General features: G+C 44.2%; 1 protein-coding gene across 1 annotated transcript in view; it reads right to left on the bottom strand.

Annotated features, from left to right (window-relative positions):
* ptprq (protein tyrosine phosphatase receptor type Q) overlaps window positions 1-13,691 on the bottom strand; it is a gene marked incomplete at both ends in the record, with an annotated part of 64,881 nt that overhangs the window by 28,493 nt on the left and 22,697 nt on the right. The window contains 14 exons of the mRNA XM_083654809.1: window positions 192-346; window positions 463-583; window positions 1,034-1,321; window positions 1,423-1,704; window positions 2,171-2,278; window positions 3,202-3,381; window positions 3,555-3,716; window positions 4,144-4,696; window positions 5,241-5,404; window positions 6,151-6,297; window positions 6,438-6,566; window positions 7,724-7,952; window positions 9,388-9,581; window positions 9,678-9,747. Of these exons, the coding sequence (XP_083510935.1) occupies window positions 192-346; window positions 463-583; window positions 1,034-1,321; window positions 1,423-1,704; window positions 2,171-2,278; window positions 3,202-3,381; window positions 3,555-3,716; window positions 4,144-4,696; window positions 5,241-5,404; window positions 6,151-6,297; window positions 6,438-6,566; window positions 7,724-7,952; window positions 9,388-9,581; window positions 9,678-9,747 (2,782 nt within the window). The remainder of the gene's footprint in view (window positions 1-191; window positions 347-462; window positions 584-1,033; window positions 1,322-1,422; window positions 1,705-2,170; window positions 2,279-3,201; window positions 3,382-3,554; window positions 3,717-4,143; window positions 4,697-5,240; window positions 5,405-6,150; window positions 6,298-6,437; window positions 6,567-7,723; window positions 7,953-9,387; window positions 9,582-9,677; window positions 9,748-13,691) is intronic.

Raw genomic sequence — 13,691 nt, 5'->3', positions numbered from 1 at the left:
AAGTCACACGGATAGATACCGCATCCTCAGCTTCTGCCCTCAGTTCCTGCACTGCACTGGGCGCTACGCATAGATAGATAGATAGATAGATAGATAGATAGATAGATAGATAGATAGATATATCTTTATTTTCTCATCCAAGACAAAGAAATGTGTTCCATAAGACATAAAAATGAACATTTATCTGGCACCTGAGTCAATGGTACTAAAGCTGATAAATATCAGGACTCCTCCATCGCCCAGTCTGGTCCAGCTGGACACGGAGGCATTGTAGCGACTCTCTGCGTCCACACTGACCACCGCTGAAGTCTTTGTCACATTCTGCCAAGACTCGGTCGTCTCGTTCCTAACACAGAGAGCAACCGTTCATGCTGCATGGTGTTCTATAGTCTTGGGAATAGTGAATGTTTAGCATGCCAAACAGTCATGCAGAGGAGGGGGTGGGGTTGATTTATAACTCACCAAACTTTGACAGCATAGTAGAGTATGTCTGAATTGGCTTCACGTGGTGGTTTCCATGACAACTCTACCTCGTAGTCTGACAACTTCTTGGCATGGAGGGCAAGAGGGGGGGTGTCTGGGGCTGAGATGTGGGAGAAACACTTTGCTGATATGGCTTGCCGATACAGAAACTGTACGGGTATGTGACGGTGCTAGGTTTTTGAAAAGAACGGGGGGAAATCCTATCAAGTTTGCGTTGCGTAAATCGGAACGATGAAAAAGCCATCGGAAACATGTCAGAGTGAAACAGAATTTAGACCTGAAATGGGGAAAAAAAAGGTTAGTTGTTACGATTCCCTTGTTTGTACTCCTCAGGCCCATCAGGAGGAACATCTCACGTGGGATCAGGTACCTGTGATTTAACACCATTAGTGTATGCCGGAACAGAAAGACGTAACTGAAGAGGATAAGACATAAGTGATGTTAGAATCAATCAGATGCCCTTCAAAAGCTGATGGTCAATCATGACCACCTGAAACACTGAAAACAAAACACTCCCTCTCCATCTCCCCTTGCCCCGCCCCCCCCTCACCATCCTCCAGCGTGGTGACGTTGAGCGGTTCGCTGCTGTAGTTGCCCGGCCCAACGCCTGTGTGCGCCTGCACCACGATGCGGTAGCGTGCGTACTTCTTCAGATGTGTGATCTGGATGGCGTTGGATGGGGAGTTGAGGATGAGGTAGTGAGTGGAGTTCCAAAGCTCCAGGCTGTAGTGGGTAACGAGCCCGTTAGGCACCAGTGGGGGCTGCCATGTCACGTTCACCTCGCTGGGACTGCCCGAGTCATAGGTCACTGAGAGGTTATACGGAGGACTGCCTGGGACTGGAGAGAAGGCAGAACACAAGGTTTACTCCAATTTTAACTGTAGATATTGGTCATTTATGTCCATATGTGTGTGTGTCTGGGTGCATCTATGAACATACCATCCTCTCCAGACAGCATGAGTAAAGTGTCTGAAGTTTGATTGCCATGCCCATAACGTGTGAACGCCCTGACAGACACGTTGTAATAGGAGAACGGCTTCAGGTTGGACAAAGTGATTCTGGGAGAGGAAGTGTTCACCACAGCAGAGTAGGACTGGTTCTCATACAGGACCTCGTATTGCCGGATCACCCCGTTGGCTTTCTCTGGTGGAGCCCAGGTCAGTGTGGCAGTGGAGGGCCTGGTCTCTACCACAGTGAGGTTCTCAGGGGGCGAGTCAGGCTCTGTGAGGGAGAGGAGGACAGTGAGAATGAAGCGGGACTGGAGGGAGTGTGGCATATCAATTAAAGTATGTAAACCTGTGAACCTGATGTGAACCTGATGACGCTACCCGCGAAACGCGTTGTTCATTAAATCAATCTCAGTAAGTCATTCCAGTGTGCAGCCGCTGGTGGTTATTTTCTCAATTAAAGTATGTGTTTCGAGTTTGTCACACAGAAACGAGTTATTAACCACCCAGCCAAATTTGAACGATCAAAAATGGTGCCAAAATAAGCACTATTCTCTGCTCTGAAACTCTGGGGGCGTGTCTGCTGAAGTATACCAAGTGCTCAACCCACCATTCTAGAAGTGTTTTTTATGAATCGCCAGGGTAGAGGCACTTCAGCCGATATAGTGTGCAGAGGGGGCATCATCAAGGCTTATTACATGTTTATGCATGTGTGCAGTTTTGTGTTTCGCAGCACATACCGTCTTCTGAGGTGAAAACGAAGACATCATCTTCCTCAGACAGAGCGCTCTCTCCTACCGCTGTAGATGCAGCAACACGCAGCTTATAACCAGTATACTTGTCCAAGTCTGCAACAAGAGAAAAACAGACATATTTTATAGATATATTATGATTGCACAAAAATGCACAGACAGAGTGAGTAAGTGCGGAGAAAGTGTACTCTACCGGTCAACAATATGCACAGACAGAGTGAGTAAGTGCAGAGAAAGTGTACTCTACCGGTCAACAATAGACAGAGTGAGTAAGTGCAGAGAAAGTGTACTCTACCGGTCAACAATAGACAGAGTGAGTAAGTGCAGAGAAAGTGTACTCTACAGGTCAACAATAGACAGAGTGAGTAAGTGCAGAGAAAGTGTACTCTACCGGTCAACAATAGACAGAGTGAGTAAGTGCAGAGAAAGTGTACTCTACAGCAGAGGTTCTCAAATGTTTTTCAGCCAAGGACCCCTTACAAGATAGAAAATATACCGGGGACCCCCTCATTCTGATTTGTGATTTTGGGCTAAGCTTAATTGTTTCCACGGTAACGTGCTTGACTTTTAATTTGATAGGTTTGTTATTAGAATGTAATCCATGAACCATTTTAGATTTAAAGCATAAACTATTTTCGTTGAACTATTAAGATTTTGCAAAAAATATATATATTTATTACATTTACATTACGTCATTTAGCAGACACTTTTGTTTTGTCCAAAGCGACTTACAATATCACAATTTGTCAACAGTACAGAAAACCACTATGCAACACAATCAATGACAGCCAAGATATTTTGATAGACTAGCACCATGTAGGAAGTAGTTTGAGAAGGAATAAGTAACATGTAGCATTTTATTAAAAAAAAAAAAAAAAAAAAATTACTTGCAAACTTTTGGCGGACCCCCTGGCAAAGTGCCACGGACCCCTGGGGGTCCACGGACCCCCATTTGAGAACCACTGCTCTACAGGTCAACAATAGACAGAGTGAGTAAGTGCAGAGAAAGTGTACTCTACCGGTCAACAATATGCTGGTATTGATGGAACTCCTCTGCAGGGCCTCATTCGTATGGAGGTTGAGGCCATAGACAGTGTAATGTGTGATCCATCCATTGGCGTGGAGAGGTGGAGTCCAGCTCAACAGCATGGAAGTTGAGCTAATGTTCTGATAAGATACATCCAGCACCGAGCTAGGGACTAAACAGTACAATATTAGCATCAGAGGTGACATAAAAAAAATCTGAAAAAAGCAACACAAGTGTGAGATTAAAAATAATACACAAAACACACCAGAGTACTGCAATACGTCAAGAGCATGATATTTTTTGTTGATAGTTAATGTTTACTGCAAGCGTTAACTGACCACCCACCCTGTTCCCTGGTGGTCTCCGTGATGTTGGCGACAGGGCCCGATCCCACCACGGTGGAAGCAGTGACCGTGATGGTGTACTCAGTGAAGGGATTCAGATCGGACACCAGGTAAGACAGCTCCTCAGAATGAACATCCACCACCTCCTGCCTCACTGTCACACCTGTAGCATGCACACAGATGCATGTTCAATTATCGTTTGAATTCTCGTATGATAAAATCATAGCAGACCACTCTCATCCGGCACACTCCCTCTTTTAACCTCCTCCCATCAGGCAGGACATACAGGAGCATTAAGTGCAAAACATCTCCCTTCAGAGATAGCACCTACCTCCATGCCTTAAGACATCTGAATTTGCACTGAATCATTATTATATGAGCTATAGCACTTTAAACTGCCGAATACGATGCTGCTGGGTACTGTTCCTGAATGTCTTTTTGTGTTTGATGTGTATTGTTTTGTATATTGTGTGCTGCTGCACTGTCTTTGTCTGAGAGTGAAGCCAAGACAAATTCCTATCAAACATGGTAATCAATTGATTGAATCTTGAATCGATTTAGAAAAGCAGTGTTTACGGTTAATACTCTACCTCCTGTAGTACCAGAGACCGCTGCCGTGCGAGTTGAGAAGTGCCCTGAAATTGCAGCATCACGGGTAGACAGGTGGGGCTGGCCAGGGGTCAGTGTCAGGGTGTCAGGGTCAGAGGTCATATCCATGGCCTGTGATTGGTGTGTTAGCCAGGGCAGGGGCGTGGCAGGTAGCACAGAAGTGAGAGAGAGAGCGGAGGTCCCTGAGACCGCCGGTTCAGAGGTTAGAGTGGGTGCGTCGTGAAGGTCCGGACCAGCGGCATTACTGGTCAGAGTGCTCCCAGTGGTGCCGGGATTCTCAGTGGCCGCGGAGTCAACAGTAGGACTATGGTCTGGCTGGAGTTGAGCATCGGTGTTGGTGCCGGGGTCAGAACTGGTGGGGCCAGAGTGTGTGAGGCTGAAAGCAGTGGTGCGGTCAGAAATGGTGGCGGTGAATGCTGGCGGAGAGGTGGTCTGGCTGAGCTCAAGTGATCTCTTATGGCGGTCTGAGAGACGGCTTTCAGAAAGATCAGGAGGAAACGTACCGTCTTCATACATAGCAGTCGTATTCAGATCCTGATGGGAGGGAAAATACAGTCACATGAGCAACAACAGCAGGTAAGCATGCACATTCACAATCTAATCTAATCTAATCTTGATGTGATTCATTCTCTAGAACAGGCTCAGGCTTTGAGAATGAGTTTCTGTTACAGTAAGGAGATGCGATGGGACAAATATATGGCGCTGTCTGTAGCTATATGAAGTTATATTTCAGACTGTCTGTAGCTATATGAAGTTATATTTCAGACTGTCTGTAGCTATTCACCTTATGCAGCCCCGCCCACTTGACCCATTGTATTCCTCCTGTTCAAAACGGCAGCTGTTTTACCTGCTCAAACTAGTCTGACTCACCTGGTCAAACCTAGTTTAACTGTCAGACTAGGTTTATGAGTCACAGGAAGTTTAAATACAATCGGAACCTCTGATTGTATTTACACTACCTGTTAGTCTCTCAAGCCAGAGCCAGATGGTCTCTTCTGAATAAGGTGAATATGAAGTTATATTTCAGACTATCTGTAGCTATATGAAGTTATATTTCAGACACTCAAACCTGGCCTACCGCTTCTCCAGTGAGGGTGATGACCTGGTGCAGCGTGTCCCCAGCCAGGACCTGCAGTCTGTACTGGGTGATCCTACCATTGGGCTGGGCAGGGCTTTTCCAAGTCACACGGATAGATACCGCGTCCTCAGCTTCTGCCCTCAGTTCCTGCACTGCACTGGGCGCTACGCGCACGCGCGTGCGCGCACACACACACACACACACACACACACACACACACACACACACACACACACACACACACACACACACACGGTACAAATGTACATTAGGCTGTGAGATTGGATATTAATTGGCAAATGAAAAAGCTGGGAACTAGGTGAGCTAGAATAGTTAACCATGTCTAATATCTCCATTGGGAATGGAAGAGACTTTGACCTAATTTGACAATAGCTGCAGCAGTGCAGTGAGATAAGGGAGGACTCTGATCAAAAGAAAATGAGAGGAGGACTGAGGAAAGTGTGTAATGAACAGGAAGATTATATATAGGAATGATTAGATTAAAAACAAAAACAAAGCAAGCGAACAAACAAAAAATACGCATAAGGAGTCACTCACAAAAGTGCGATTGGAAATACAGTACCAAGAAGTAACGGCACTATTCTTCGCCACGATTCTGTTTCCGTCAAGGGGGCTAAAGTGTCTCTGTTTTACTTGTTTTTATTCGTTTAACGTAATGCGTTTTGCTTGTTCTTTTACATGAATCTTATCTTTTTCGACTTTGTAATCTTTTTTTTCCTGTATGCTCTTTTCTTAGATATCTAATTTATCTAAAGCACTTTGTGTATGGAATGTTCTATACAAATAAACGTGCCTATGCATGTTTCTTTACAATCTGAATGGTCTTCACCTGAATGTAAAAAGTCATGTGTGGTATCATGCATTTGTTTGTGAGCGTCGTCCTCCTTACCTTCGGCGAGTGTGACTACATCAGCCTGCACGTCTGGGCCCACTTCACCAGCAGATTTGGCTCGGACCGCCACTGTGTAACTTGTGTAAGGATTCAAATCACGAAGGACAAACTGCACGTCTGCTGTACTGTTCTCATACATATATCCTAGGCAAAAGAAAGACATGGAGCATTCAGAGCAATATGTTGGTGTGTGTGTGTGTGTGTGTGTGTGTGTGTGTGTGTGTGTGAGAGAGAGAGAGAGAGAGAGAGAGAGAGAGAGAGTGCCTGGATGAATATTAAATAACCTGTAGGTCCATAGAGGTAGATGACGTAACTGAATCTTCCTGTGATGATGGTGGGAGGTTCCCAGGACATGGAGATGGATTTAGATGTGATATTCCATACAGTGAAGTTTTGTGGAGGGTCTTCTGGTGCTGCAGCACGCACATGAACACACACACACACACACACACACACACACAGACACACACGCACGCACGCGCGCACGCACACGCACACACACACACAAACACACACACACACACACACACACACACACACACACATTATTTTTACAAATAACCTAGCTAATAATCCATTCATTCATTCATTCACTTAGAGCACATGTTACGTATGTATCTTAGGTGCATGAATCATAGGTCAATTTCTGATTAAAAAAAGAAAAACATAAAAGATTTGGAATACAGATTTTGGAAATTCAATAAAGCTACATGGCAAGTAGTATCCTGCAAACTTAATGCCAAACAAACAAGACCAACAACAAACCTCTGCACCAGTGAAACAATAAATAACACTGAGATAAAACACTAAGACTAGACATTATTTGTTGATTGAACTTATTGTCTTCATTTCACACAGTTAGTTTTGATCTTTGACCTAACTATTCAGTACTGTACTGATTCAGTCAACTCCCAAATGTTAAGGCAGCCAGGAAACGTACAGTATATATATATACTGTATTTAAGTTGAAGTACCGTAAATTCCGGACTATAAGCCGCACCGGTGTATAAGCCGCACCTGCAAAGTTGACTATTTTTTTCTTATATAAGCCGCACCGGACTATAAGCCGCGGGTGTTTTAATGGTATTTTTTTGTTTTGTTTTTTGTTTTTTTTGTGTTTTAATGTTTAATTACCATATGTAAGGGTTCATGCACAGAGGGGATTGTCGGGAAAGAGATGGCTGTTTGAGGAAGCTCCCATTTATTAACATTTCAACAAAACAACATAACACAACACCACCTGTGTTGTTTTTTACAGTGCACACAGTGTCATACAGTGTCATACAGTGTGGTGAAAAGAGGGCAAGAGAGGAAATTAAAACTTATTATAGTTATATAGGATTTATAGTTAGAAAGAGTGCTAAAAAAGAGAGATTTTTTTTTTTTTTTTTTTTTTTGAAAAAATCCATAGATAAGCCGCACCGTTATATAAGCCGCAGGGGCCAAAAAAGGCCAAAAAACGGGAAAAAAGGTGCGGCTTATAGTCCGGAATTTACGGTACCTTACTATTGTTTGCAGTGCAAAAGTGACAGCATCATTTACCCTACATTTCTACATGCAGTTGACGTACCTGATTCTGGCATGCGGACCATAGTGGAAGCGATCTGGCCCTCTCCATCAGAGGTGAAGGCAGACACTTCAAACAGGTAGGCTGAGTAAGGCCGTAGCTGATCAACTCCTACTGATATGGGGACACTCCAGGAGGCCGCAGGGGGCACGGCCGAGATGGTGACGGGGGGGAGAGACGCCGTTACCTCCGAGGGACTGGGCGTCCCGCGGGACAAGATATCTGCTGCGTCCTAAACACGTACACAAATCAACACCATGTAGGACAAACACCTGCTGCGTCCTAAACACGTGCACAACTCAACACCATGTAGGACAAACACCTGCTGCGTCCTAAACACGTGCACAAATCAACACCATGTAGGACAAACACCTGCTGCGTCCTAAACACGTGCACAACTCAACACCATGTAGGACAAACACCTGCTGCGTCCTAAACACGTGCACAAATCAACACCATGTAGGACAAACACCTGCTGCGTCCTAAACACGTGCACAACTCAACACCATGTAGGACAAACACCTGCTGCGTCCTAAACACGTGCACAAATCAACACCATGTAGGACAAACACCTGCTGCGTCCTAAACACGTGCACAACTCAACACCATGTAGGACAAACACCTGCTGCGTCCTAAACACGTACACAAATCAACACCATGTAGGACAAACACCTGCTGCGTCCTAAACACGTACACAAATCAACACCATGTAGGACAAACACCTGCTGCGTCCTAAACACGTGCACAACTCAACACCATGTAGGACAAACACCTGCTGCGTCCTAAACACGTACACAAATCAACACCATGTAGGAGGACAAACACCTGCTGCGTCCTAAACACATACACAAATCAACACCATGTAGGACAAACACCTGCTGCGTCCTAAACACGTGCACAACTCAACACCATGTAGGACAAACACCTGCTGCGTCCTAAACACGTACACAAATCAACACCATGTAGGACAAACACCTGCTGCGTCCTAAACACGTACACAAATCAACACCATGTAGGACAAACACCTGCTGCGTCCTAAACACGTACACAAATCAACACCATGTAGGAGGACAAACACCTGCTGCGTCCTAAACACGTGCACAAATCAACACCATGTAGGACAAACACCTGCTGCGTCCTAAACACGTACACAACTCAACACCATGTAGGACAAACACCTGCTGCGTCCTAAACACGTGCACAAATCAACACCATGTAGGACAAACACCTGCTGCGTCCTAAACACGTACACAACTCAACACCATGTAGGACAAACACCTGCTGCGTCCTAAACACGTGCACAAATCAACACCATGTAGGACAAACACCTGCTGCGTCCTAAACACGTGCACAAATCAACACCATGTAGGAGGCTTCTATAGACGGTTTCAACTCGACAACATAAACATTCTAAATACCCCCCAGCTTACTTCCTGTTGCAGTGTTTGCTACTACAATAACTGACAGGACATAAGCTAGGTTCCAAACTGTTCCCTTGCATTCAACAACAATTCGGTGAAAAAATCTATACAGTAAAGGTGTTTGGGGTAGTAATATCACAACAACAACAACAACAACAACAACAATAATATATATTATTATTATTATTATATAGAGACATTTTCACACCAACAGATCAGTCAAGAAGAGGGAAGAGAGTAGAATACGTTGCAGTGTGGTACGGTCATGATGTCCTCAGCGTTGATCTCCAGCATGCGGACCGGCTGCAGCGTGCGGGCGTGTTTAGCTTTGACCGCAAACTTAGTGATGAGGCCATTGATGCGGCGTGGGAGGAACCAGGTGAGCACCACAAAGGTGTGGTTCTCAGCAGAACCCGTCAGGTTCGTCACCAGGCCAGGAGCTTGAACACACACAGGCACAAAGACACACTATTATCTTTTTGAATTCGAGATCAAAATGGATAAGGATGTGAGTGTGCGTTTCCATGGATACCCACGGGCCTCGGCAGTCTTGATGTATAGAGGTTTGCTGTATGCTCCAGTGCCACCACCATTTTGGGCTGCTACCTGGAGAGAGCGAGAGAGAGAGAGAGAGAGAGAGAGCGAGAGGGAGAGAGAGAGAGACAGAGGTTGGTAGGTATTACTTTTAATGATTTATTCATGTCCAGTTCAATAGGGCAGTCGTCAGATCTGGACTAAGTGCTAATCTCAGGTGGTGATCAGAACTGTGGAAACAGGTAACTCACTGATCCAATTAACAACAGTACAACAGTACAACAGTACAACAGTATTATACACCAAGTCTGTCACCAAAGACAAAGAGCAGTACATGCACTTGACACACATGACTGGGCACATGCTGAATCATCCATTTAAATGAATATGAATTCCTGTCAAAACCAAAACTATGTTCCTATATTCACATTCATCTTCCATTTGCCCTTTTATACTGAGGCTAACATGTTAAATACACTATATTGCTGTCGTCAAACATTCTGATTTTGGTGAAATGGCACATTTTCTTTCTTTTTCCTGATTTCTGATTTTGTTTTAGAGTTCAGATTTATTTTCAGATTTAAGTTTTTCAGATTTTTCTCCCATTCTCTCCCCAATTGTACTTGGCCAATTCCCCCTGCTGTCCCACTCGTTGCTCCACCCTAGTCTCTTAAAACAGACGAGTTGGCTCCTGCAATTTTCAAATGCTTCCACCTACCCGTCTGGACTTACAGCTGGGAAAACTTCGCCAAGGCGGAAAGGGAAACTCCAGGAAAATAATGAGCGATTATGGGCGGGTGTCCCAGATGTCCAGCCTAAAGGCAGGTGAATGGAGAAATACGTGCGGACATCCGCTTGTATTTCTCCAATCACCTGCATCGGTTTGAACTTCCACTGGTCTGAAGCGTTTTTTTTTTTCAACTTCCTTTGACCAAGCTCTGTGAGCGTGAAGTACAGACTGTACTTTATATGATGCAGTCGCAGAATGTAGAAGAGACAGTCTGGCTTGAGAGACTACTCCACGCCCTCTGCCGATCTGGGGTGAGTTGTAGACTAGCACATGCTTCCTCCGATCCTTTCACCTGACAGGGAGGGGTTTCACCGCCAGGATGTAGCGCGTGGGAGGATCACCCCGAACAGGCATCCCGGGCCAACTAGATAAGGCGCTAGTGCAGTGACAAGGACTCGTACCTCACCGGCTTCCCACCCGCAGACACGGCCAATTGTGTCTGTAGAAACGTCTGACCAAGCCGGAGGTACCGCTGCTGGGAATTTGACCTGGGTCTCCACGGTGGTAGGTGAGTGCTTTTACCTCTACACTACCCAGAGGCTCCTTACCTCAGCCATGCATTTTTATTAAATGGTACAGCCGCTTCTATACGTGACATGTGTATCCGTTTTATGTCCGTTTGTAGCACAATGTCTGTTTGTAGCACAATGTCTGTTTGTAGCACAATGTCCATTTGTAGCATGAGAGGATAAACCAATCAAGAGTAGCCTAATGTATATGGAGAGGGGTGTAAAACCTAGGTGTAAAGTAAAACATGAAAATCACCAAAACTGGAGATACAAGGTTTTCACCCGACAGCAGCGATATGCTTTTTTTTTTTACTGCCCAGGTATAAATAAGACAGACAATATGGGAGATTCTAGCCAGCAAGTAATACGGGACAAAGATACCGTAACTTTGTAACTTTTTTTACTGTGATTGTAATTTTTTTTCTGATGTAATTTCATGTGTTCCATTGTTGTATTGTTGTATCTCTTTTATTTCTGTAAAGCCCTTTGAATTGCCTTTGGCATGAAAGCGCTATATAAATAAAGTTGCCTTGCCTTGCCTTGCCTAGTAACAGTACTGAGAAAAAGTTGTTCATGAGCTCAGCTCTGTGCATGGTTTAGTGGGCCTACACACACTGACAGGTCAGATGGAGTAATATGACACACACGCACGCACGCACGCGCACACACACGCACGCACGCACGCGCACGCACGCACGCACACACACACACACCCACACACACACACACACACACACACACACACACACATTATACACACATGTATAATCATTCTCTCTCAGAGTCCATATGAAGGTCATGTGGGTTAATGAATTCTGAAAAGTAATAAGCGTGACCACATTCAAGCTCAATAACAACAGACAGTGGAAAGAGCCAGGGGTGATTCATAGATCTGTTTACCTGATCAATAATTTAATCAGGATCAATTATTCAGTCAGATCAAGAGAATAGAGTGTGATCTGTTGTAGCGAGACACATCCATACACATGCAAAGCCCACGCTGTTGTATACCTACTGATGTAGAAAATGTAACAATTACACCTTTAATCACTCACTTAATTATATACACAAAAGCCAACACATCTTCCAAACACAAAACAGAACAGAACACATAGGCTGTACACACACATACAATTCATGCAGTCTTTACTTGCAAATCAATATATATATATATTCATTGTGACACCTCTTTAATGACTCTCTTTTTCATTTGCACTGTTTTCTACTTATTAAATAATCTCATTTTCTTAAATCTACTTTGAACCAAATCTAAGTCACAGAATACTTTCTCTTGGCTCGCTTACCTCTCAGTTCATGCCTTACTTCTGCAATGAGATCACTGCTAAATTGCGGGCCTGACTGTTAGAAATTTGGTTAATAGCCCTGCCCATCTCTTGGTCCATCTTTCAGAACCTCATTGTCGTGTGTGCGCAAAGGTTGGCTGGCAATACACTAGGACAAAATCAGTACCCAACTTTAAAAGACTTTAAATTGCAGAAATTTGGTTGAGAATGTTGCAAAGAAATAAGGACAGTTTTTTTGGAATAGAAATTGATTGCTCATTTGCATGGGCGGATTTATAAATCTGCTCATATAAATATATATATATATATATATATATATATATATATATATATATATATATATATATATATATTTATATATTTATATATATATATATTTATATATATATATATATATATTTATATGATCGCTGAATATGATCACAAAATGTATTTCCACTTTGACAAGCATCACGGGTATCTCTTGCTAAAGCTGTGACAGGGGGGCAGAGTTGGTACTTGCAATACCGACCGCGCACATATGACCAATCAGTACCGCAACCGACCCCCGCCCCGCAGACATGAGACCCACCCCGCCCCGCAGACATGAGACCCACACCCCGCCCCGCCCCGCAGACATGAGACCCGCACCCCGACCCGGAACCGCATATAATAACCGTTAATCTGCAGTGCAAACATTTTCTAGTGAACGAAACTGCCACCGTTTCACACGGGAGGCGAATAGCAGTCTTTCTGGCCGAGACTCGTCAGCTGATGTACGGTAATTAGCTTTTAGCAGCTGCTAGCTGACTAACCAGCTGGTTAGCTCTGCTATCAGCTATTTCCAATATGTCCGGTAATCCGGTATAATCCATACTGCCTTTATGATCGCTGTTGCAGTAACGTAAATCCACTTTTACAACATCCAACCTCTCCTCTTTCACAGTATGCACGGTATGCATACAGTACTGGAAACGATGCCGGTTATGTAAACAAAGTGGAAAACGTGCACCAGAAACTTTTCCTCTCTTCCTCAGACCCATTGATAGTATAATCTCAGACCTCAGACCAGCTACCAGACACACCCCTGCCTCATGCTCCAGATTACCGTAAAATACTGAGAATTCAGTCTGAGTGCCACAGAAAAACATACATGGCTCCTACATTGTTCTACCCATTACCTGCCCGCATTTAGTTCATTTTTTACCGGCGCCCTGACCCGGTAATTTACAGAAGTGTATTTTTTTACCCGTTACACAAATTTTGTGCTGGTACCAGGGACACGGGAAGTGGGGGGTGCTTAACGTGATGGATTCCTTAGGTCTTCTAGTTTCATACTGATACCAGAAACTTGGCTTTACAACTGAGCCTGCTACAGCCTCAGAAAGTACATTTTCAAAAATCACGATATTTCCTGAATATCGCGATATTTCC

Source organism: Poromitra crassiceps (assembly GCF_964638095.1).
Source record: "Poromitra crassiceps genome assembly, chromosome: 18".
NCBI lineage: Eukaryota > Metazoa > Chordata > Actinopteri > Beryciformes > Melamphaidae > Poromitra > Poromitra crassiceps.
The sequence above is the reverse complement of the archived record's forward strand: the minus strand, read 5'-3'. Positions and strand labels throughout refer to the sequence as shown.